This window comes from Somniosus microcephalus, chromosome 30 (genome assembly GCF_052327205.1).
Source record: "Somniosus microcephalus isolate GS21.2 chromosome 30, FLI_Smic_1.0, whole genome shotgun sequence".
Classification (NCBI taxonomy): Eukaryota; Metazoa; Chordata; class Chondrichthyes; order Squaliformes; family Somniosidae; genus Somniosus; species Somniosus microcephalus.
The window spans coordinates 28,920,927-28,946,092 of NC_141016.1; the positions used below are offsets into that span (position 1 = coordinate 28,920,927).

At 48.4% G+C, this 25,166-nt stretch overlaps 1 protein-coding gene across 1 annotated transcript in view; it reads left to right on the top strand.

Moving 5' to 3' along the window:
* The window catches only part of LOC147098065 (cGMP-dependent protein kinase 1-like), a 120,022-nt gene that overhangs the window by 33,115 nt on the left and 61,741 nt on the right, over positions 1-25,166 (top strand). The window contains exon 3 of the mRNA XM_085971295.1: positions 23,303-23,416. Within this exon, the coding sequence (XP_085827421.1) occupies positions 23,303-23,416 (114 nt within the window). The remainder of the gene's footprint in view (positions 1-23,302; positions 23,417-25,166) is intronic.

Below are 25,166 nucleotides of genomic sequence, written 5' to 3' on the forward strand. Positions count from 1 at the left end.
CTATAAAGTGCCTAATTGAAAGATGAGGTGCTGTTCCTCGAACTTGCTTTGAGCTTCATTGGAACTGTGTAGGAGGCCGCGAACCTTAGTCAGAACTGGCCAAGTTTGCAGACGACACAAAGCTGGGTGGGCGTGTGTGCTGTGAGGAGGATGCCGAGAAACTCCAGTATGATTTGGACAGGTTGGGTTATTGGGCAGATGCATGGCAGATGCAATATAACGTGGATAAATACGAGGTCAGTCATAGAGTCATAGAGTTTTACAGCACAGAAAGAGGCCCTTCGGCCCATCGTGTCCGCGCCGCCCATCCACCCCTGTCCTGTCTAATCCCATTTTCCAGCATTTGGTCCATAGCCTTGTATGCAATGGCATTTCAAGTGCTCATCCAAATGCTTCTTGAATGTTGTGAGGGTTCCTGCCTCTACCACCTTTTCAGGCAGTGAGTTCCAGATTCCAACCACCCTCTGGGTGAAAAAGTTCCTCCTCAAATCCCCTCTAAATCTCCTGCCCCTTACCCTGAATCTATGCCCCCTTGTTATTGACCCCCCTACTAAGGGGAAAAGTTCCTCTTTGTCTACCCTATCTATGCCCCTCATCATTTTGTACACCTCAATCAGGTCCCCCCTCAGCCTTCTTTGCTCCAAGGAAAACAACCCCAGCCTGTTTAGTCTTTCTTCATAGCTGAGGCGCTCCATCCCAGGTAACATCCTGGTGAATCTTCTCTGCACCCTCTCCAAAGCAATCACATCCTTCCTATAGTGAGGCGACCAGAACTGCACACAGTACTCCAGCTGTGGCCTCACCAGCGTTTTGTACAGCTCCATCATAACCTCCCTGCTCTTATATTCTATGCCTCGGCTAATGAAGGCAAGTATCCCATATGCCTTTTTAACCACCTTATCTACCTGTTCCGCTGCCTTCAGAGATCTATGTACATGTACACCAAGGTCCCTCTGACCCTCTGTACTTCCTAGGGTCCTACCACTCATTGTGTATTCCCTTGCCTTATTTGTCCGTCCAAAATGCATCACCTCGCACTTTTCAGGGTTAAATTCCATTTGCCACTTTTCCGCCCATCTGACCAACCCGTTTATATCGTCCTGTAGCCTGAGGCTTTCCTCCTCGCAATTTACCACCCCACCAATTTTCGTGTCATCTGCGAACTTACTGATCATACCTTTTACATTCTCATCCAAATCATTTATGTAGATCACAAACAACAAGGGACCCAGCACCGATCCCTGAGGTACCCCACTGGACACAGGCTTCCAGTCACAAAAGCATCCTTCGACCATCACCCTCTGCCTCCTGCCACTCAGCCAGTTTAGGATCCAACGCGCCATGGCACCCTGGATCCCATGGGCTCTTACCTTCTTGACCAGTCTCCTATGCGGGACTTTGTCAAAAGCTTTACTGAAGTCCATGTAAACCACATCCACAGCATTTCCCTCATCCACCCCCCTAGTCACCCCCTCGAAAAATTCAATCAGATTTGTCAGACATGATTTACCCTTGACAAAGCCATGCTGACTATCCCCGATTAATCCTTGCCTCTCCAAGTGGAGACTAATTTTGTCCCTCAGAATTTTTTCCAATAATTTCCCTACCACAGATGTTAGGCTCACTGGCCTGTAATTCCCTGGTTTATCCCTGCTACCCTTCTTGTATAATGGTACTACATTAGCTGTTCTCCAGTCCTCTGGTACATCCCCTGTGGGCAGAGAGGTTCTGAAAATTTGTGTCAGAGCCCCTGCAATCTCCTCCTTTGCCTCCCACAGCAGCCTGGGATACATCTCGTCCGGGCCTGGGGATTTATCCACTTTTTGGCCTGCTAAAACCGCTAGCACCTCCTCCCTCTCGATGCTAATATGTTCAAGTATGTCACAGTCCCCTTGCCCGATTTCTATGTCTGCATCGTCTCTCTCCATAGTGAACACAGATGCAAAAAATTCATTTAAAACCCCGCCTACATCATCTGGCTCTACACACAGATTGCCACTTTGGTCCCTAATGGGCCCTACCCTTTCCCTGGTTATCCTCTTGCCCTTAATATACTTATAAAACATCTTAGGATTTTCCTTTATTTTGCTCGCCAGTGTTATTTCATGGCCCCTCCTCGCCCTCCTAATTTCTTTTTTAAGTATGCCCCTGCACTTTTTATACTCCTCTAGGGCTTCTTCCGTCTTTAGTCTTTTGTAACTGCCAAAAGCCCCCCTTTTATTTCTAATGCATTTTTGTATATCCCTTGTCATCCAAGGTTCCCTTTGCTTGTTGGTCCCACCCTTGACCTTTACAGGAACATGTTGGCGTTGTACTCTCTCTATTTCCCTTCTGAAAGTCTCCCACTGTCTTGATGTGGATTTTCCTATAAGTAGCTGCTCCCAGTCCACTTTGGCCAGATCCTGCCTTATCATATTAAAATCGGCCTTCCCCCAATTTAGAACCCTTATTTCCGGGCCGTCTTTGTCTTTTTCCATGACCACCTTAAATCTCACCGAATTATGGTCACTATCGCCAAAATGCTCTCCTACTGACACTTCCACCACCAGAGGTTATCCACTTTGGTGGCAAAAACAGCAAGGCAGATTATTATCTGAACAGCAATAGATTGGGAGAAGGGGAAGTGCAACGAGACCTGGGTGTCCTTGTGCACCAGTCGCTGAAGGTAAATATGCAGGTACAGCAGGCGGTTAAGAAGGCAAATGGTATGTTGGCCTTCGTAGCGAGAGGGTTCGAGTACAGGAGCAAGGATGTCTTGCTGCAGTTGTACAGGGCCTTGGTGAGACCACACCTTGAGTATTGTGTGCAGTTTTGGTCGCCTTATCTGAGGAAGGATGTTCTTGCCATGGAGGGAGTGCAGCGAAGATTCACCAGACTAATACCTGGGATGGCAGGAATGATGTATGAGGAGAGATTGGGTTGATTGGGCTTATACTCGCTGGAGTTTAGAAGAATGAGAGGGGATCTCATTGAAACTTATAAAATTTAACAGGACTAGACAGAATAGATGCAGGAAGGATGTTCCCGCTGGCTGGGGAGTCCAGAACCAGGGGTCACAGTCTAAGGATAAGGGGTAAGCCATTTAGGACTGAGATGAGGAGGAATTTCTTCACCCAAAGAGTGGTGAACCTGTGGAATTCTCTACCACAGAAGGCAGTTGAGGTCAATTCATTAAATATATTCAAGAAGGAGTTAGATATATTTCTTAAGGCTAAAGGGATCAAGGGATATGGGGAGAAGGCAGGGACAGGGTACTGAATTTGGATGATCAGCTATGATCTCATTGAATGGCGGAGCAGGCTCGAGGGGCCGAATGGCCTACTCCTGCTCCTATCTTCTATGTTTCTATGAGAAGCAAAGAACGAACACTGAGCTGACAAAGTATTTGAACGGCTTGGTCCTTTGGGAACATATTTTTCTTCATCCTGAATGTTGAGTATTCAGTTGTGTCCTCCTGTCTCTTGGTTTTGTTTAATTTTTTGGTTGGATTGTCAGATCGGCATGGAATGGCATTGCCAGAAATACACTGAAAGCAAAAATAGTTTCTTCAGGGAGGCAGTAGAATACCACAGACTCTCTTTGGTAGAGTGCTCGGAAATCAGCTGGTTATGAAAAGTCAACTGTGCAAATATTTTCCAAACACATGCTGTTACATTCTCAAATACACACCAGTGCTTTAACCGTTTCACTCTAGCATACATAGACTCTCTCAAAAGCAATGAATTGGAAGGGGTTTGGTCCTTTGGGATTCTATACAATGGGAGTGAATTGGAAGGGGTTTGGTCCTTTGGGATTCTATACAATGGGAGTGAATTGGAAGGGGTTTGGTCCTTTGGGATTCTATACAATGGGAGTGAATTGGAAGGGGTTTGGTCCTTTGGGATTCTATACATTGGGAGTGAATTGGAAGGCGTTTGGTCCTTTGGGATTCTATACAATGGGAGTGAATTGGAAGGGGTTTGGTCCTTTGGGATTCTATACAATGGGAGTGAATTGGAAGGCGTTTGGTCCTTTGGGATTCTATACAATGGGAGTGAATTGGAAGGGGTTTGGTCCTTTGGGATTCTATACAATGGGAGTGAATGAGAAGGGGTTTGGTCCTTTGGGATTCTAAACAATGGGAGTGAATTGGAAGGGGTTTGGTCCTTTGGGATTCTATACAATGGGAGTGAATGAGAAGGGGTTTGGTTCATTGGGATTCTATACAATGGGAGTGAATGAGAAGGGGTTTTGTCCTTTGGGATTCTATACAATGGGAGTGAATGAGAAGGGGTTTGGTCCTTTGGGATTCTATACATTGGGAGTGAATTGGAAGGGGTTTGGTCCTTTGGGATTCTATACAATGGGAGTGAATGAGAAGGGGTTTGGTCCTTTGGGATTCTATACAATGGGAGTGAATTGGAAGGCGTTTGGTCCATTGGGATTCTATACAATGGGAGTGAATTGGAAGGGGTTTGGTCCTTTGGGATTCTATACAATGGGAGTGAATTGGAAGGCGTTTGGTCCATTGGGATTCTATACAATGGGAGTGAATTGGAAGGCGTTTGGTCCATTGAGATTCTATACAATGGGACTCAATGGGAAGGTGTTTGGCTTCAAGAGATCCTGTACAATCCGAGTGAATGAAAAGCGAAATAAAAACAGAAAATGCTGGAAACACTTAGCAAGTCAGGCAGAATCTGTGGAGAGAGAAACAGAGTTAACGGTTCAGGTCGATGACCTTTCATCAGTTCTGACACAAAGACCTCGACCTGAGACGTTAACTCTGTTTCTCTCTCCACAGATTCTGCCTAACCTGCTGAGTATTTCCAGCATTTTCTGTTTTTATTTCAGATTTCCAGCATCCGCAGTATTTTGCAATTTAATGAGAAGCGATTTGGTCCATTGGTATTTTATACAATGGGAAGGGGTTTGATCCATGGGAATGCTGAAAGTGTAACTTGGTGATAAGTTCGCAGAATCGGTGCACATTTACTGCCAAGAGAGCCTCAATTCACAGACAACACTTCACTTCCATTACATGAAGTGTCTTGCCCTCACAGTAATCTATGTTCTGATTGCAGTCCGTGCGCTATGATGCTCATCTTTCTTTGCCTGAGTGGGGACTCAGTTGATAGCACACTGGACTCCAGTGGCGGAGAAGCTCACTTGCTGTCCTTCCTTTGGTCAGCACCTGTGCCGAGCTCAGGTGCCCTGCCATTGTAATTACAACCACTGCTTCTGCTCTTAGTTCCGTTTGAAATCCACTCTTGCCTTGTTTCCCTTGTCTATGGGACAGTTTATCGAGCAGACAAGCCCTGGTGTTGGCGAGGCCCTCCATTCTTTTCATTTACTTACTGGGAATGTTTCTCGACTCTCTGCTCTGTGCTTACTGGCTTTGGTCTCTTGGGTCACTTTGATCTCTTGTCTCGCTCTCTCTCTGAATTACGGATAAATGTTCACACCAAGGACTCGACAGTTCCGTTCCTTCTCCCCGTTATCATTCCAATTTATCCCATGCCACCTGAAGCCCGCCTACTCGAAAACCCCAGGCTAAATTACAAGCCAAATCCCAGGGAGCATGTCCCAAGGAAATAAAGTATCTTGCAATAATTGGGGCTCGCTGGCTGGTATTGGCTGTGCCCTTTCTTGTCACTTAATGAAAGCTGTAGCCTGTCTCTTAAAAAGGCATCTGATAAAATGTTAAAAACTCCAGGCTGAATTGTCCTGTGTGTGTGTGTGTGTGTGTGTGTGTGTGTGTGAATCCTGCTAATGAGTAAATCCTCCTGGAAGTTGTATTTTGTTCATGAATTATCCCTGGAATTGTTCCTGGCTCCTGCCAGTAACACAGTGGAGAACAAAGATCATATTGTGACATTGAAGGCACATTTCTTTGTGGCATCCCCTGAGGGCTAGCTGTGTGCCGCACAGAAACAGTAACGCTGGCTGAAGCTTTCTCTGAGATTACTATAGATTTTCTAACAGCGTTGATTGTGCAGAATACATGGCCAGGTGCGGCTGTAGCCCACCAGCTGTGCTTTTTTCTGTCACAGTACAAGTCTCATGATTTTCTTGCCAATGTTTTCTGCTCCTCTCCTGAAGACATTGACACCTTGCTAGGGTTTAGGTCCTCAGTTGGCAAACCCCCCCCCCATTACTTTGTCCAAGTGGTCATTATTCACGTGCGAGTCTTGACAGTCAGCATCAGCAGGCTATCGACCCGTAGGGGGAAGGGTGGGACAACCAAACCTGATTGTGACCTCGCACAACATCCACACCCGTGCTTGTCTAATAGGTATTGGGAATTTTGTCACTGAGCTGTGTTCCCTTTCCAGCTATCTCAGCACATCTGGAGATTGAACCTGGGACAATCTCAGCACATCTGGAGATTGAACCTGGGACAATCTCAGCACATCTGGAGATTGAACCTGGGACAATCTCTGTCTGTCTGACTCAGCTGCTCACAGAGCATTTGTGGGTGCTGATTCTCATTTCCTTAATCAGCATAACTTGTAGTTCCTCATCTGGGTGCTAAGTGTTGGACTGCTTTCTTGTTCTTTAGTGCCTCGTTACTTTAAACACCAGATTACACACACACTCAGCAGTAACAATGCATGATCTGTCTTTATTGAAACCCCATGACATGAATCAACTGAACGGCCTGCGGGGGGCGCTGTCCAGGGAGAGTATAAATACTCGGGCACGGGCCCAGCTTGCGCAGGACATTCTTAACAGGAACTAGTGAAGGACACAACTAGACCTCCATGTTGTAAAACAGTTGATTAAAGCTTTGTTTAATGCTTAGACCAAGTGCCTAGTAGTTTTCTTACATCAATTTAATCAAATGGAACTTGCTCCATGCTCGAAGTGATTTTGGGAACAGACGGCTACGACTCTAATGTGTAGAAGGGAACCAGACGTAGTAATCAACCCATCATGGAGAAACGAATCAGACCCGCTCGTCTTGATCTGGACCCAAATTCACCTACAATTGCTAAGGTATGGAAACACTGGTATCGTACCTACAGCAACTTCCTCGGGGCTTGTGGTGAGAATGTTCCTGATGAGTTTCAAATGCTTGCCAATTACGTATCTCCTCATGTGTTTGATTATATCGAAGACTGTGTAGACTATGATTCCGCTATCCAAATACTGCAGCAACTATATGTTAAGGCCCCAAACAACATTTTTGCTCGGCACTTACTGGCCACAACTCGACAACAACCTGGGGTATCACTTGACGAATTCCTTCAAAAGCTTCACAGGCTCAGCAAAGACTGTAATCTCAAAGCTGTCTCAGCTGAGCAGTACCAGGAGGAATTAATTCGTGATTCTTTTATTAATGGAATTGCGTCTCCCTTCATTCACCAGCATCTGTTGGAGAATAAATCCCTTGAGTTACAAGCTGCCTATGACCAGGCATATTCTCTGGACTTAGCAAAAAAAATGCAGATGCCTATCTTTTACCACGTGCACGGACTGCTGCTATCACTTTTAGTGACTCCTCCGATAAGCCTCAGGCGGAAGCCCTCACTGATGATGACTCTATCCTAGCCGATGACGACCCTAACCTAGCGGGATCTTGGCAATCTAAAAAGAAGTGTTTCTTCTGTGGAGGTGCATTTCACTATAGGAAATTTTGTCCTGCTCATAATGCAACCTGCAATCATTGCAGTAAGAAAGGTCACTTTTCTAAAGTATGTCAGTCAAGAGCCTCTCCTAGGGTTACTGCTCCTTCCCCAAGAGCCACTACTAATGTTACAGCTGTCATCTATAAAACTGCTCCTCCCCCAAGAGCCACTACTAATGTTACAGCTGTCAAGTACAAAACTGTCCTAATATGCTTACTTCCACAGTGATCAAATGCCTCGATCAGGTCTTTTCCCTTTGCGGTATGGCCAGTTTTATCCACACTGATCGGGGTCCCTCCTTCATGTCAAGCAAACTCAAAAGTTATCTTTCCCAATGGGGAATCGCCACAAGTAAAACGACACCATATCATCCTATTGGAAAGGGACAGGTTGAGAGATACAATGCCATCGTGTGGAACGCTGTTCGTCTTGTACTGAGGTCACACAACCTACCAGATCAGCAGTGGGAAGCTATGCTCCCTGACGCGTTGCATTCCATCAGGTCTCTCCTTTCTATATCCACCAATGTTACTCCTCACGAATGATTCTTTGTGTTCCAGCGTCGCTCCACTCATGGGACGTCCCTACCATCATGGTTGGCAGCTCTTGGCCCCGTGCTGCTCCGAAGATTTGTCCAATCCTCCAAGAGTGATCCCCTCGTCGAAGAAGTGGAACTGACGGATGTCAATCCCACGTACGTGCAGTACCCTGATGGCCGGGAGTCCACAGTTTCACTTCAGGATCTGGCTCCCTGCCCAGCTGGTCCCACGGACCCAATCGATAGTGGGATCCGTATTAATGACGCCGATACCCTGCGCTCCTCTGAGGATGACGCCCTACCCGGGACGTCAAGAGATCTGGCAGCTACTCCGCCGGATCAACCCGGGGAACAGAGCGCTCCCCGGGGGATGACCACCCGAAGCCAGGACGCCGGTCAATCACTGACTACTGAACAGGATGATGCTCCCCGGGGGATGACCACCCGAAGCCAGGACGCCGGTCAATCACCGACTACTGAGCAGGACGACGCTCCCCGGGGGATGACCACCCGAAGCCAGGACGCCGGTCAATCACCGACTACTGAGCAGGATGAAGCCAGCTTGGCGCCTGTGGGGAGTCACGATCTCCCTAGTCCCCCTCACGTCGATCAAGGCGACACGGGCTCTTCCAGGCCGCCGGTACGAACCAAGCGGCCCAGGGACCAAGACTCGGTCCGAGGAGACGTGCCTTCCAGCCACAAACGGAGATCCAAACGACTGCGGCTGTTCGTAGTCCGATTAATCCGATAGAAGGAAGTCGCCGGAATACCAATGCTTCAGACGGGAAGAATGACATGAATCAACTGAGCGGCCTGCAGGTGGCGCTGTCCAGGGAGAGTATAAATACTCGGGCACAGGCCCAGCTTGCGCTGGACATTCTTAACAGGAACTAGTGAAGGACACAACTAGACCTCCATGTTGTAAAACAGTTGATTAAAGCTTTGTTTAACGCTTAGACCAAGTGCCTAGTAGTTTTCTTACGGCACCCCATACTTCACAAAACCAGTATGAGAGCTGAGACATCACAGTTCACCATTCCAGTATGAGCTGTGGTTCACTCACATCTCATACCAAATTTCACCTTTGATCACTACATTCCATGCATACCACCAATAAATCATAGCACATCAAAGATGCAAACAGAATAACATGAACTAAACGAACATGTGCTTCCATAAACACAAATGACCTGATTGCCGTCATAAACTCTTCCCATTCCCATAAACACAAGTGACCAAGCTGATATATTCCAGACCATTACAGATATGGCTGAATGATTCTTACACATTCTACTCTTTTACTTTCCTGTGAAGATATCCTTGCTTTTAGGCCTGTTTACACAATTTAGAACACATGCTGTGCTGAAATCGCAGACTGCCCAGGAAGAACATTTGAGGTACTCGGGTAATGCAGACTGTTGCTCCCACGCTGAGGTCATCTCCTACTTCACAAAAAGCCATTATTTTACTGATGAAAAATAACCTTTTGTATCTCTGAATCTCACACAAACAATTCCTTTTCTAGGTTTAGTCTTTTCATATTCTGCGGATTCCCTGTGTACAATCACCAACTGCCCAGCTCTTCGACAATCCTGCTCTGTAACTGGCTTGCAGGAGATGGCTGAATGGGGCTCTCTCCAGGGAAGGATCTGGCATATTCACGCAGCACTTCCACAAACGACAACAGGAAACTTTCAGGTTGTGGAATTAAAGGTGCAGACTCTCCTTCCCCAGACTCTCCTTTCCCAGCCCCTCTCCCCCTCCCCCCCCCCATATTCATTGACGTTCTGAACTGGCCTATTGACCACCCCCCCGCCCCCCCATCCTTGACGAATGCTGAACTTGATAAAGAATAGGATCCATTTGTGAACACATTAGAAGTGGGGATTATACAATCAGAGTTTGATGTGCTATATGATAATAGTTAGGAAAACCTGCCATCACTCTGCACGATGATACAAGTCAGTGCTAAATGACAAGGCTTGTATACTCTACTGAAGGCTCCCAAGTACTTTGTTGGTGATTTACAAACCTTGTCCATACAGAGCCTTGGTCAGATCCCATCTGAAGTACTGCATTCAGTTCTGGGCACCGAGCCTCAGGAACCTAAGAACATAAGCAATAGGAGCAGGAGAGGCCCTTCGAGCCTGCTCCGCCATCCAATAAGATCATGGCTGATCTTCTACCTCAACTCCACCTTCCCACACTATCCCCATATCCCTCGGTTCCCTTAGTATCCAAAAATCTATCAATCTCAATATACTCAATGACTGAGCCTCCACAGCCCTCTGGGGTAGAGAATGCCAAAGATTCACCACCCTCTGAGTGAAGAAATTCCTCCTCATCTCAGTCTTAAATGGCCGATCCCTTATTCTGAGACTGTGGCCCCTGGTTCTAGACTCCACTGCCAGGGGAAACATCCTCCCTGCATCTACCCTGTCAAACCCCTTAAGAATTTTATATGTTTCAATGAGATCACCTCTCATTCTTCTAAACTCCAGAGAATATAGGCCTAGTCTACTCAATCTCTCCTCATAGGACAATCCCCTATCCCAAGAATCAGTCTGGTGAACCTTCGTTGCACTCCTTCTAAGGCAAGTATATCCTTCCTTTGGAAAGGAGACCAAAACAGTGCACAGTACTCCAGGTGTGGCCTCACCAAGGCCCTGTATAATTGCAGAGAAACTTCTTTACTCTTATACTCCAATCCTTTTGTAATAAAGGCTAACATACCATTTGCTTTCCTAATTGTTAGCTTTACTGACATTAACTTTCAGTGAGTCGTGTACAAGGACTCCCAGGTCCCTCTGAATACCAATATTTCCCAATCTCTCGCCATTTAAAAACTATTCTGCTTTTCTATTTTTCCTACCAAAGCGGATAACTTCACATTTCTCCACATGATATTCCATCTGCCATGTTCTTGCCCACTCACTTAACCTGTCTATATCCCCTTTGCAGCCTCTTTTGCATCCTCCTCACAACTTACTTTCCCGCCTAGCTTTGTATCTTCAGCAAACTTGGACACATTACACTCAGTCCCCTCATCTAAGTGATTAATATAAATTGTGAATAGCTGAGGCCCAAGCACTGATCCTTGCGGCACCCCACTAGTTACAGCCTGCCAACCCGAAAATGACCCGTTTATTCCTACTCTCTGTTTTCTGTCTGTGAACCAATCCGCAATTCATGCTAATATATTACCCCAACCCCACAAGCCCTAATTTTGTGTAATAACCTTTTGTGTGGCACCTTATCAAATGTTTTTTGAAAATCTAAATACACCACATCCACTGGTTCCCCCTTATCTACCTCAAAAGAACTCTTAGATTTGTCAAATCCAATTTCCCTTTCATAAATCCGTGTTGGCTCTGCCTAATCATACTATGATTCTCTAAGTGCTGTTACCACATCCCGAATAATAGATTCTAGCATTTTCCCTACTACTGATATCAGGCTAACTGGCCTATAGTTCCCTGCTTTCTCTCTCCCCCCTTTCTTGAACTGCAGGGTTACATTTGATACTTTCCAATCCACGGGGACCATTCTAGAATCTAGGGAATTCTGGAAGATCAAAACGAATGCATCCACTATCTCTGTAGCTACCTCTTTTAAAACCCGAGGACGTAGGCCATCAGGTCCAGGGGATTTGTCAGCTTTTAGTCCCATTCATTTCTCCAGTCCTATTTCTTTATTAATATTAATTTATTTAAGTTCCTTATTCTCACTAGACCCTTGTTTTTTGTGTCATCTTCCTTGAAGACAAATACCAAGTACTGGTTTAATGTCTCTGCCATTTCCTTATTCCCCATTACAGGAAACTTTGTGCTATCCGGCACCGACGGGACCAAGTTGTTGCCGTCCCATCAAAACTGCCGGACAAACCAGCGCTAATGTTGAAACATACGGAGCTTTGAGCTCCGTATGTGGCAACAAACCCTGTTGCTTAGCTTCTAAACAGTCGGCCGTACCTTGCAAGTGTCTCTGTAGCTTAGCAACAGCCTCAGCTAGACCTTGCAGAGCCTGACTGGTGAAAAAAAAGCAACGAAAAGAAAAAAAACCTAACGAAATGGCTCCTGATTTTTGCTGGTGGATTGAACATTCCGGACAGTTAACCTCCAGATAAACCAAAGTTTCCTGTATAATTTCTCCGGTCTCTGCCTGTAAGGGACCCATATTTACTTTTGCTAATCTCTTCAAGATTGCTTTTACAATCTATTTTTATGTCTCCCGCTAGTTTACTCTCATTCTATTTTCTCTCTCTTTATCAATTTCTTGGTCCTCCTTTGTTGAATTCTAAAATCCTCCCAATCCTCAGGCTTACTGCTCTTCTTGGCAATATTATAAGCCTCTTCCTTTAATCTAATACTATCTTTAACTTCTCTTGTTAGCCACGGTTGGATCAATTTTCACGTGGGGTTTTTATTAGTTAATGGAATATATATTCGTGAATTATGAATTGTTTCTTTAAATGTTTGCCATTGCTTATGTACCATCATATCTTTCAATCTAGTTTCCCAATCTACCATAGCCAGCTCGCCCCTCATACCTATGTAGGAAAGATATTTGGAAGGATATATTAGCCTTGGAGGGGGGGGTGCAGCGTAGATCCACCAGAATGATACAGGAGCTTAAAGGGTTAAATTATTAGGGCAGGTTGCATAAACTTGGCTTGCCTTGAGTTCAGAAGGTTGAGGGGTGATCTAATTGAGGTGTTTAAAATGATAAAAGGGTTCGATAGGGTAGATAGAGAAACTATTACCTCTGGTGGGGGAGTCCAGAACAAGAGGGCATAACCTTAAAATGAGAGCTAAGCCAGTTAGGAGTGAAATCAGGAAGCACTTCTTAGAAACATAGAAGTTCACTGAAAAAGTAATGGAAATATGGTATTTTCACCCCCCCCCCCCCCCACCCCACCACACACACAAATGTGTGGATGCTGGGAGTCAATTGAAATAGCCAAGACTGAGATTGATAGATTTGTGTTAGGCAAGATTATCAAGGGATATGGAACCAAGGCGGGTAAATGGATTGAGGTACAGATCTGCCATGATCTAATAGAATGACAGAACAGGCTCGAAGGGCTGAATGGCCTCCTCCTGTTCCTACTTTTCCTGGAAATAGAGGAAAAGAAGTTTTTACTGAAGCTAGCAGCTTAAACATATTAGACATTTTTACAGGAAGGCGCCAGGAAACATCAAATCAGCCAGCACTTCTGTTAGATAATTGCCGTGGCCTGGATGGAAACCCAAATATTTTTAACATGATAAAGAAAGGAGCAGACTTTCCTTAAACGAGGACCCGTGCAACACGCTGTTGCCAGGGCAGCAGCTGGAGCTCAGCAAAGGTGCCTCTTTTAGTCATACATCATGTTCTTGGAAATTCTTTGAAGGAAAACACTTCATGGGTGATGTTGTAGAATATCATAAAGGGCACACACCCGTGGGGAGGGAAGAGTGGGCCGGGAGGGGAGGGGAGGGGAAGAGTGAGCCGGGAGGGGAGGGGAGGGGAAGAGAGGGCTGGGAGGGGAGGGGAAGAGTGGGCTGGGAGGGGAGGGGAGGGGAGGGGAAGAGTGGGCTGGGAGGGGAGGGGAAGAGTGGGCTGGGAGGGGAGGGGAGGGGAAGAGTGGGCTGGGAGGGGAGGGGAAGAGTGGGCTGGGAGGGGAGGGGAGGGGAAGAGCGGGCTGGGAGGGGAGGGGAAGAGCGGGCTGGGAGGGGAAGAGCGGGCTGGGAGGGGAGGGAAAGAGAGGGCGGGGAGGGGAGGGAAAGAGAGGGCGGGGAGGGGAGGGAAAGAGAGGGCGGGGAGGGAAGGGAAGAGCGGGCTGGGAGGGGAGGGGAGGGAAAGAGCGGGCGGGGAGGGAAGAGCGGGCTGGGGGAGGAGGGGAAGAGCGGGCTGGGCTGGGAGGGAAGAGCGGGCTGGGAGGGGAGGGGAAGAGCGGGCTGGGGGAGGAGGGGAAGAGCGGGCTGGGCTGGGAGGGAAGAGCGGGCTGGGCTGGGAGGGAAGAGCGGGCTGGGAGGGGAGGGGAAGAGCGGGCTGGGGGAGGAGGGGAAGAGCGGGCTGGGAGGGGAGGGAAGAGCGGGCTGGGCTGGGAGGGAAGAGCGGGCTGGGCTGGGAGGGAAGAGCGGGCTGGGCTGGGAGGGAAGAGCGGGCTGGGCTGGGAGGGAAGAGCGGGCTGGGAGGGGAGGGGAAGAGCGGGCTGGGGGAGGAGAGGAAGAGCGGGCTGGGAGGGGAGGGGAAGAGCGGGCTGGGGGAGGAGGGGAAGAGCGGGCTGGGAGGGGAGGGAAGAGCGGGCTGGGCTGGGAGGGAAGAGCGGGCTGGGCTGGGAGGGAAGAGCGGGCTGGGCTGGGAGGGAAGAGCGGGCTGGGCTGGGAGGGAAGAGCGGGCTGGGAGGGGAGGGGAAGAGCGGGCTGGGGGAGGAGAGGAAGAGCGGGCTGGGAGGGGAGGGGAAGAGCGGGCTGGGAGGGGAGGGGAAGAGCGGGCTGGGAGGGGAGGGAAGAGCGGGCTGGGAGGGGAGGGGAAAAGCGGGCTGGGAGGGGAGGGGAAGAGCGGGCTGGGAGGGGAGGGGAAGAGCGGGCTGGGAGGGGAGGGGAAGAGCGGGCTGGGAGGGGAGGGGAAGAGCGGGCTGGGAGGGGAGGGGAGGGGAAGAGCAGGGAAAGAACTGTCAAGAGTGAAGTAAATGTGTATGTGTTAGTTTGCAGTGTGTCTCCAGCAGTGTTGTCTAGTATTCCTCAGACAGGCAGGATAAATGAGTTCAGAGTAGAAGCCAACAGCTTCTCCTCACTCAGCTCATTGATGAAGTGACTGCAGCTTTTATTTGGTATCTGTCTGTGTCACTGACGATTATTTTGAGGCTCAAGGAGAAAGAATTACACAGTGTATGATTCCAATCCCAACGGGTGACAAATGAGGCGAATTTCCTTTCCAGGGATCCCAGCCATTCCAATCTAAACTGGAGCATTAAAGAACCTTGGGGGCGGGGAGGCCTTGAAGCAGTGCTGGAGTTGGGCTGTGATAATGTACATTCAGACTCCCCTACACTACTAATCCACACAGAGTGAGTGGATTCAGACTCCTGCACACACTGCTATAGTGTGAATAGTGAATGCTCCAATCCATTCAGACTCCTGCACACACTGCTATAGTGTGAATAGTGAATGCTCCAATCCATTCAGACTCCTGCACACACTGCTATAGTGTAAATAGAGAATGCTCCAATCCATTCAGACTCCTGCACACACTGCTATAGTGTGAATAGAGAATGCTCCAATCCATTCAGACTCCTGTATCTGGGATGGGAAGTGATTACAAAGCTGTAATCTAATTAAGGGGTTCAGATAACAGATTATAGCACAAGAGAGAACTTGAACCTTGATCTACGTACGTGTCGGCAGAGGGTATGACACGACGCTGGATCCCGTGGTCCTTGGTGCAAAGTGCATTGATGGGCTGGGCTGCCTGTACCTATGGTGCTTGAAGACTGAATGAGTGACGCATGTTCTACTGCAGTGCTTTAAAGTCTGTCACTTACAGATCTTGCATGTGACCAGTGGAGCTTTTTCCAACTCTTGTCTTCTGGTCTCTTTCCTGCAGCGAGTTCCAATCTTTATCTTTCCTCGGTTTGATTTTACCGAGGTCTTTTTTGTGAACAGTTTGGTCCATAATGGCATAGTGATTTCCCCCCTCCCCCAACATCATTCAGCCCATTGAAGATTGTCCCTCTAGCACCCTAACTCTCCCACTGATAGCCCATCCCTCTAGTCCCCTAACTCTCCCACTGATAGCCCATCCCTCTAGCACCCTAACTCTCCCATTGATAGCCCATCCCTCTAGTCCCCTAACTCTCCCACTGATAGCCCATCCCTCTAGCACCCTAACTCTCCCATTGATAGCCCATCCCTCTAGTCCCCTAACTCTCCCATCGAAGCCCATCCCTCTAGCACCCTAACTCTCCCATCGAAGCCCATCCCTCTAGTACCCTAACTCTCCCACTGAAAGCCCATCCCTCTAGTACCCTAACTCTCCCATCGAAGCCCACCCCTCTAGCACCCTAACTCTCCCATCGAAGCCCATCCCTCTAGTACCCTAACTCTCCCATCGAAGCCCATCCCTCTAGCACCCTAACTCTCCCATCGAAGCCCATCCCTCTAGTACCCTAACTCTCCCATCGAAGCCCATCCCTCTAGTACCCTAACTCTCCCATTGAAGCCCATCCCTCTAGCACCCTAACTCTCCCATTGATAGCCCATCCTTCTAGTACCCTAACTCTCCCATTGATAGCCCATCCCTCTAGTCCCCTAACTCTCCCATTGATAGCCCATCCCTCTAGTCCCCTAACTCTCCCATCGAAGCCCATCCCTCTAGCACCCTAACTCTCCCATCGAAGCCCATCCATCTAGTACCCTAACTCTCCCATCGAAGCCCATCCCTCTAGTATCCTAACTCTCCCATTGATAGCCCATCCCTCTAGTACCCTAACTCTCCCATTGAAGCCCATCCCTCTAGTACCCTAACTCTCCCATCGAAGCCCATCCCTCTAGCACCCTAACTCTCCCATCGAAGCCCATCCCTCCAGTACCCTAACTCTCCCATCAAAGCCCATCCCTCTAGTACCCTAACTCTCCCATCGAAGCCCATCCCTCTAGTACCCTAACTCTCCCATTGAAGCCCATCCCTCTAGTATCCTAACTCTCCCATTGATAGCCCATCCCTCTAGTACCCCAACTCTCCCATTGAAGCCCATCCCTCTAGTACCCTAACTCTCCCATCGAAGCCCATCCCTCTAGTCCCCTAACTCTCCCACTGATAGCCCATCCCTCTAGCACCCTAACTCTCCCACGGATAGCCCATCCCTCTAGTACCCTAACTCTCCCATTGAAGCCCATCCCTCTAGTACCCTAACTCTCCCACTGATAGCCCATCCCTCTAGTACCCTAACTCTCCCACTGATAGCCCATCCCTCTAGTACCCTAACTCTCCCACTGATAGCCCATCCCTCTAGTACCCTAACTCTCCCACTGATAGCCCATCCCTCTAGCACCCTAACTCTCCCACTGATAGCCCATCCCTCTAGTACCCTAACTCTCCCACTGATAGCCCATCCCTCTAGCACCCTAACTCTCCCACTGATAGCCCATCCCTCTAGTACCCTAACTCTCCCACTGATAGCCCATCCCTCTAGCACCCTAACTCTCCCATCGAAGCCCATCCCTCTAGTACCCTAACTCTCCCATTGATAGCCCATCCCTCTAGTACCCTAACTCTCCCACTGATAGCCCATCCCTCTAGTAGCCTAACTCTCCCATCGAAGCCCATCCCTCTAGTCCCCTAACTCTCCCACTGATAGCCCATCCCTCTAGCACCCTAACTCTCCCATCGAAGCCCATCCCTCTAGCACCCTAACTCTCCCACTGATAGCCCATCCCTCTAGTACCCTAACTCTCCCATTGATAGCCCATCCCTCTAGCACCCTAACTCTCCCACTGATAGCCCATCCCTCTAGTACCCTAACTCTCCCATTGAAGCCCATCCCTCTAGTACCCTAACTCTCCCATTGATAGCCCATCCCTCTAGCACACTAACTCTCCCATTGATAGCCCATCCCTCTAGCACCCTATCTCTCCCACTGATAGCCCATCCCTCCAGTACCCTAACTCTCCCACTGATAGCCCATCCCTCTAGTACCCTAACTCTCCCACTGATAGCCCATCCCTCTAGTATCCTAACTCTCCCATTGATAGCCCATCCCTCTAGTACCCTAACTCTCCCATTGATAGCCCATCCCTCTAGTACCCTAACTCTCCCACTGATAGCCCATCCCTCTAGTACCCTAACTCTCCCACTGATAGCCCATCCCTCTAGTACCCTAACTCTCCCACTGATAGCCCATCCCTCTAGTACCCTAACTCTCCCACTGATAGCCCATCCCTCTAGTACCCTAACTCTTCCACTGATAGCCCATCCCTCTAGTACCCTAACTCTCCCACTGATAGCCCATCCCTCTAGTACCCTAACTCTCCCACTGATAGCCCATCCCTCTAGTACCCTAACTCTCCCAATGATAGCCCATCCCTCTAGTACCCTAACTCTCCCACTGATAGCCCATCCTTCTAGTACCGTAACTCTCCCATCGAAGCCCATCCCTCTAGCACCCTAACTCTCCCACTGATAGCCCATCCCTCTAGCACCCTGATTCTCCGATTGAAGCTTCCAACTTTCTCCTGCTTTCCTGAAGGTCCTGACTGACTGGGGTCCTGTGCCATGGGTGCCAGCCAACCTCCAATACTTCCAGCAAGTGGCCATTCTTTGTGTGTCAGCCCAGACAGACTGTCGGCAGTCTCTGTGAACATGGAGGACCTCACAACCTCGCCTAATTCTGCCCTCACCCGACCTCCACCTCCACCTGGGGTGGGATGGGGCCCTTGAATTGATGATATGTACGGGCCCTGATCGGCTCACAATTGGTCAGTAAGAGCAACTGTAGCACACCAGCCAACGCCCCAGCTAGGAGGGGCTAATTCAGCGCCGACCAAGAATCAAATCAAGACTCATTACATGGGGTGGCACATTTATTGACCAGACCAGTGTCTTTATTTTATCTTAACGTTGAACACTGCCACGGTGGGAAAAGCTGGGGAATTTTATTCTCCTTCTGTTGATAACCATGCACCATCACCAGGTGACATTCAGTCGGCTCTCTATCATCTGTGTTGAATCGATCCTTTCAGCACACAGTGAAATGGAGACCCCGTAAGGGTGACCCCCGAGCTTCTGGTCGCCTGACATTTCAATTCACCGCTCCATTCCCACTCAGACCTCACCGTCCGCGGCCTCTTGCATTGTTCCACGGAAGCTCAGCGTAAGCTCGAGGAACAGCACCTCATCTTCCGATTAGGCACTTTACAGCCCTCTGGACTCAATATCAAGTTCAACAATTTCAGATCATAACCTCAGCCCCTATCATTTTTTATCCACACTTTTGGTTTGTGCCTTTTCCTTTCTCTCTCCCACATGGCAGCTGTCTCTCACTCTGCCAGCGCATTTCACACTTCATCTAGAGCCATCCTTTGTCTCTTTACCTGTCCTATTACCATCTCGTCTCGCCTTGAATATCTCTTAATGTCTCTTCACCCCCCCCAGACCTTCCCTTTTGTTCTTTCGTCCCCTCCCCCATTTCCCAGCCCCCAAACTTGCCTTTTAATCTGTTTTATTTCCTGCTTTTTTCTCAGTCCTGACGAAGGGTCTTCGACCTGAAAAGTTGACTCTGTTTCTCTCTCCACGGATGTTGCCGGGCCTGCTGAGGTTTTTCAGCGTTTTCTGTTATTTTGGATTTCCAGCTTCCGCAGTATTTTGCTATTGTCGTGAAATGGAGTGATCTGCCTGAATTTGTGCTGATTTATGGAATGTTTTCTGTTTCCTTTCCTTGTTTGGAAGAGCTGTCTCTCTCTCGCTCAACTCCACATGGCACCCGTCTGCAATCCTAGCAAGAAATGGGATTAGGCGCCAGGGAAACTTGAAGAGTAACGGGTAATGCCTCTGTCTGAAAGGCAGTCAGCCACTCACTAATAAGCTGCAAATCAGAGTGACCTATTTCAGATTGTGAGCACCGGGCGGGCGAGAACATTGATCACCAGAGTCCCTCCCTTCCCCAGTCAGCCTGGATTTAATCAGACTGACAATGAAACGCGATGCACCGTTCTTTGACTTGTCTGAGGCTCAGATTGAAGAGCACACTCTCGCACTGCTCCGTGTAAACACACACACACACTCTCACTGCTCCGTGTGAACACACACACACACACACACACACACACAGTCTCACACTGCTCCGTGTAAACACACACACACACTCTCACTGCTCCGTGTGAACACACACACACACACACACACACACACACACACACACACAGTCTCACACTGCTCCGTGTAAACACACACACACACTCTCACTGCTCCGTGTGAACACACACACACACACACACACACACACACACACACAGTCTCACACTGCTCCGTGTAAACACACACCTCCGTGTAAACACACACACAGTCTCGCACTGCTCCGTGTAAACACACACACACACACAGTCTCACACTGCTCCGTGTAAACACACACACAGTCTCGCACTGCTCCGTGTAAACACACACACACACACATACACACACACTAACACACACACACACTAACACACACACACACTAACATACACACACACACACACACTAACACACACACACACACACACACACACACACTAACACACACACATACACTAACACACACACATACACACACACACACACACACACTAACACACACACACACACTAACACACACACATACACTAACACACACACATACACTAACACACACACATACACACACACACACACACTAACACACACACACACTAACACACACACACACACACACACACACACACACAGTCTCACACTGCTCCGTGTAAACACACACACACACACACACACTAACACACACACATACACACAGTCTCACACTGCTCCTGTAAACACACACATACACACACACACACACACAGTCTCACACTGCTCCGTGTAAACACACACACACACACACACACACACTAACACTAACACACACACATACACTAACACACACACACACACAGTCTCACACTGCTCCTGTAAACACATACTAACACACACACTAACACTAACACACACACACACACTAACACACACACACACACAGTCTCACACTGCTCCTGTAAACACACACTAACACACACACACACACTAACACACACACACTAACACACACACACACACACACACACACACAGTCTCACATTGCTCCGTGTGAACACACACACACAGTCTTTTGCCAAGTCTAAATCTGGGCCAAGGCACCCTCAGAAGAAAAAAAATACTTAAATTATATTGAGACAAATTATTCCAGCTAGTGTGGAATATTATTGCCGCCATTCAGATGGATTTTAGGCTGATTTCGCAGATGGAAGCGGTGAAGTTTTGACGCATTTACATAAATCTCACAATACTGAATGAGAACAAAATGTCAAAGCACAGGAAACTGATCTAATGAGGACTTTTCCTGCCAGGTTCACATTAAAGGGCGAACAGGCAGCTCAGAAGAAACTTTGAGAAATTTCTGGGGATTGTAGTAAGGTGCTTGTATAAATGCATGTTTTTTTTTGTTGACAGGACTCCCTTGTCTCACTTTATCTCTGTCTTATGCATCTCCTCTCATGGGTTTTTTTAAATTTAATGAAAAGAAATAATGTCTGCGGTGAAGAATTCTGGCTGGTACAGAAGAGGCTCTGCAGCTGGACATTAAACACTCGATGAGAAGGAAAGTCATGTCATGTAGATACAGGACTAGAGACTGAGGGACAGACACACTGGTAACACTCGCAAACTACCACGTGCTGTAGTCCTCGGCCCATCTGTAACAGGACTGGAACCCTTGCTGGGCAATGGGACTGTCAGCCCACACACCAGGGTAGAAAATGTGTTTGTAGCTCCAAAGTGTTTTGTGGTTAGAGATTTCTTCTTATGTGAATTAAGGTGTATTTAAAAAAAAGAGACTTGTACTTATAAATCACCTTTCACCACCACCGGATGTCCCAAAGTGCTTTACAGCCAATGAAGTACTTTTTTGAAGTGTAGTCACTGTTGTAAGGTGGGAAACGCGGCAGACAATTTGCGCACAGCAAGCTCCCACAAACAGCAATGCGATAATGACCAGATAATCCGCTTTTGTGATGTTGATTGAGGGATAAATATTGGCCAGGACACCGGGGAGAACTCCCCTGCTGCTCTTCGAAATAGTGCCATGGGATCTTTTATGTCCACCTGAGAGAGCAGACGGGGCCTCGGTTTAACATATCATCTGAAAGACAGCACCTCCGACAGTGCAGCTTTCCCTCAGCACTGCACTGGAGTGTCAGCCTAGATTTTTGTGCTCAAGTCCCTGGAGTGGGACTTGAACCCACAACCTTCTGACTCGGGGCCAGAGTGCCACCCACTGAGCCACTGGCTCAGGCCACGGGTGCCATCTGTCCAATGGAACTTGGCAGAGATGTAAATGTGGGTCATACAGTTAGATTTACCTTCTGGAGTTTCACCAATTCTCCCTCGAGATTTGGAGAGAAATTTTATTGACTATTTTCTTTAATTCCTCTCTGTATCATCTATCCCTCTCTGATCTTTCCACTTTTATTCCCTGGAGACTGCTATATCCCTTCCTGCTGCATCCTCGCTAGGATTTGGGCCTTGCCAGTCCTGTAAGAGTTTTAAATCCATGCCCTGTGACTGCGGCTGGGAGTGCTGGGTGCTGGAGAAGGTAGGAAATGCACATCACCGAGCTGAGGACTGCAGCATCCCAGAGCCAAGAGTATGCCGAGTGGCTCAGCAACTGTGCAGCACTGCTATCCTCCAGACGAGATTAGCAGAGAGCAGGCACAGACATGTCCTCTCGTTGCAGACTGCGTCAGCGTACATTGCTGTTGGTTAAGTATCTATCAAGGCACCACAGAAGAAGTTGTCTTCACAGGGTTGTGTTGATTGTATTTAGGAGCACTCTTTCCATTCTACGAGGCACTTGTCACTTGCAGCTTCTGATGTCAGTGTGTGCGCTGTGGGAGTCCGGGTCACAGCTGCTACTGACGGCCTCCATCCCCCTCCCAACCCAGTCTTCGTGTGAACATGTCCGACAGCTTATCGTCATTCTTCTTGATATTGCATGTGGTCACAGAATGATGAGCTATATTTTGTTTTTAATGTTACTGAACGTACTTGATTCTGCCCCTTTGTTGCTCACATATATTAAAGGGCTTTACTTTTGGTATAGTTCGGGTGAGTTTGTAAAAGGGGCCCGGTGTGTGTGTGCTCATGCCTGGTGTGGTCTGCCCGTGTAAGGACAAACCCAGTGGACAGGAGGTTCCTGTGAAGAGGCTGAACCGAACGTCTGAATTTTACACTGAGTTTCCAAGTTGCGAGCAGTTTGCCGCTCTGCTGCGATGTAACTGTGCCCCGCGTTGTCGCCGCTACTGAAAGGAATCCGTTCCCGTGAAGTGTCTGCTCCATGCAGCCGTCTGACGTGTGTGTCTAGGGGATGAGTGACTGATGCCACCTGTCTGTCTCTCTCTCTCCACAGAGGGGAACGTGGAGATCACTAAAGAGAATGTGAAACTCTGCACCATGGCGCCTGGGAAAGTGTTCGGAGAGCTGGCCATCCTCTACAACTGCACCAGGACAGCAACAGTCAAAGGTCGGTGGTAACTGGCCAGCCGGGCGGGGGGCGGTGGGGCAGGGGAAACGGCGGTGCCAGGGGAGCGGCGGGGCTGGGGGAGCAGCAGGGGGACGGTGGGACCGGGGGAAATGGCGGGGCCAGGGGCGCGGCCATGCCAGGGGAGTGGCAGTGCTGGGAGAGTGGCGGGGCCAGAGGGCACCACAGTCGCCACAGATAGAGAAGGCTAGAAACTGGACAGGGGAGAAAAGATAGAGGAACTTGTGCTGAAACAATTAGCTGGTAGGACCAGGTTAGCACTTACAAACATAGAAACATAGAAGATAGGAGCAGGAGTAGGCCATTCGGCCCCTCGAGCCTGCCCCGCCATTCAATGAGATCATGGCTGATCATCCAAATTCAGTACCCTGTCCCTGCCTTCTCCCCATATCCCTTGATCCCTTTAGTATTAAGAAATATATCTAACTCCCTCTTGAATATATTTAATGAATTGGCCTCAACTGCCTTCTGTGGTAGAGAATTCCACAGGTTCACCACTCTCTGGGTGAAGAAATCCCTCCTCATCTCTGTCCTAAATGGCTTACCCCTTATCCTTAGACTGTGACCCCTGGTTCTGGACTCCCCGACCATCGGAAACATCCTTCCTGCATCTAGTCTGTCTAGTCCTGTTAGAGTTTTATAAGTTTCAATGAGATCCCCTCTCATTCTTCTAAACTCCAGTGAGTATAAGCCCAATCAACCCAATCTCTCCTCATATGTCATTCCTGCCATCCCAGGTATCAGTCTGGTGAATCTTCGCTTCACTCCCTCCATGGCAAGAACATCCTCCCTCAGATAAGGCGACCAAAACTGCACACAATACTCAAGGTGTGGTCTCACCAAGGCCCTGTACAACTGCAGCAAGACATCTTTGTTCCTGTACTCGAACCCTCTCGCTACGAAGGCCAACATACCATTTGCCTTCTTAACCGCCTGCTGCACCTGCATGCTTACCTTCAGCGACTGGTGCACAAGGACACCCAGGTCTCATTGCACTTCCCCTTCTCCCAATCTATTGCCATTCAGATAATAATCTGCCTTCCTGTTTTTGCCACCAAAGTGGATAACCTCGTATTTATCCACATTATACTGCATCTGCCATGCATCTGCCCAATCACCCAACCTGTCCAAATCATACTGGAGTTTCTTGGCATCCTCCTCACAGCACACACGCCCACCCAGCTTTGTGTCGTCTGCAAACTTGGAGATATTACATCTAGTTCCCTCGTCTAGATCATTAATATATATTGTGAATAGCTGGGGTCCTAGGACCGATCCCTGCGGTACCCCACTAGTCACTGCCTGCCACTTGGAAAAAGACCCGTTTATTCCAACTCCTTGCTTCCTGTCTGCCAACCAGTTCTCTATCCAAGTCAGTACCTTACCCCCAATCCCATGTGCCTTAACTTTTACACGCTAATCTCTTTTGCGGGACCTTATTGAAAGCCTTCTGAAAGTCCAAATACACCACATCCACTGGTTCTCCCTTATCTATTCTACCAGTTACATCTTCAAAAAATTCCAGATTAGTCAAGCACGATTTACCTTTTGTAAATCCATGTTGACTTTGTCCGATCCTGTCACTGTTTTCCAAGTGCTCTGCTATTACATCCTTTATGATGGACTTTAGCATTTTCCCCACTACCGATGTCAGGCTTGCCGGTCTATAATTCCCCGTTTTCTCTCTACCACCTTTTTTAAATAGTGGGGTAACATTAGCTACCCTCCAATC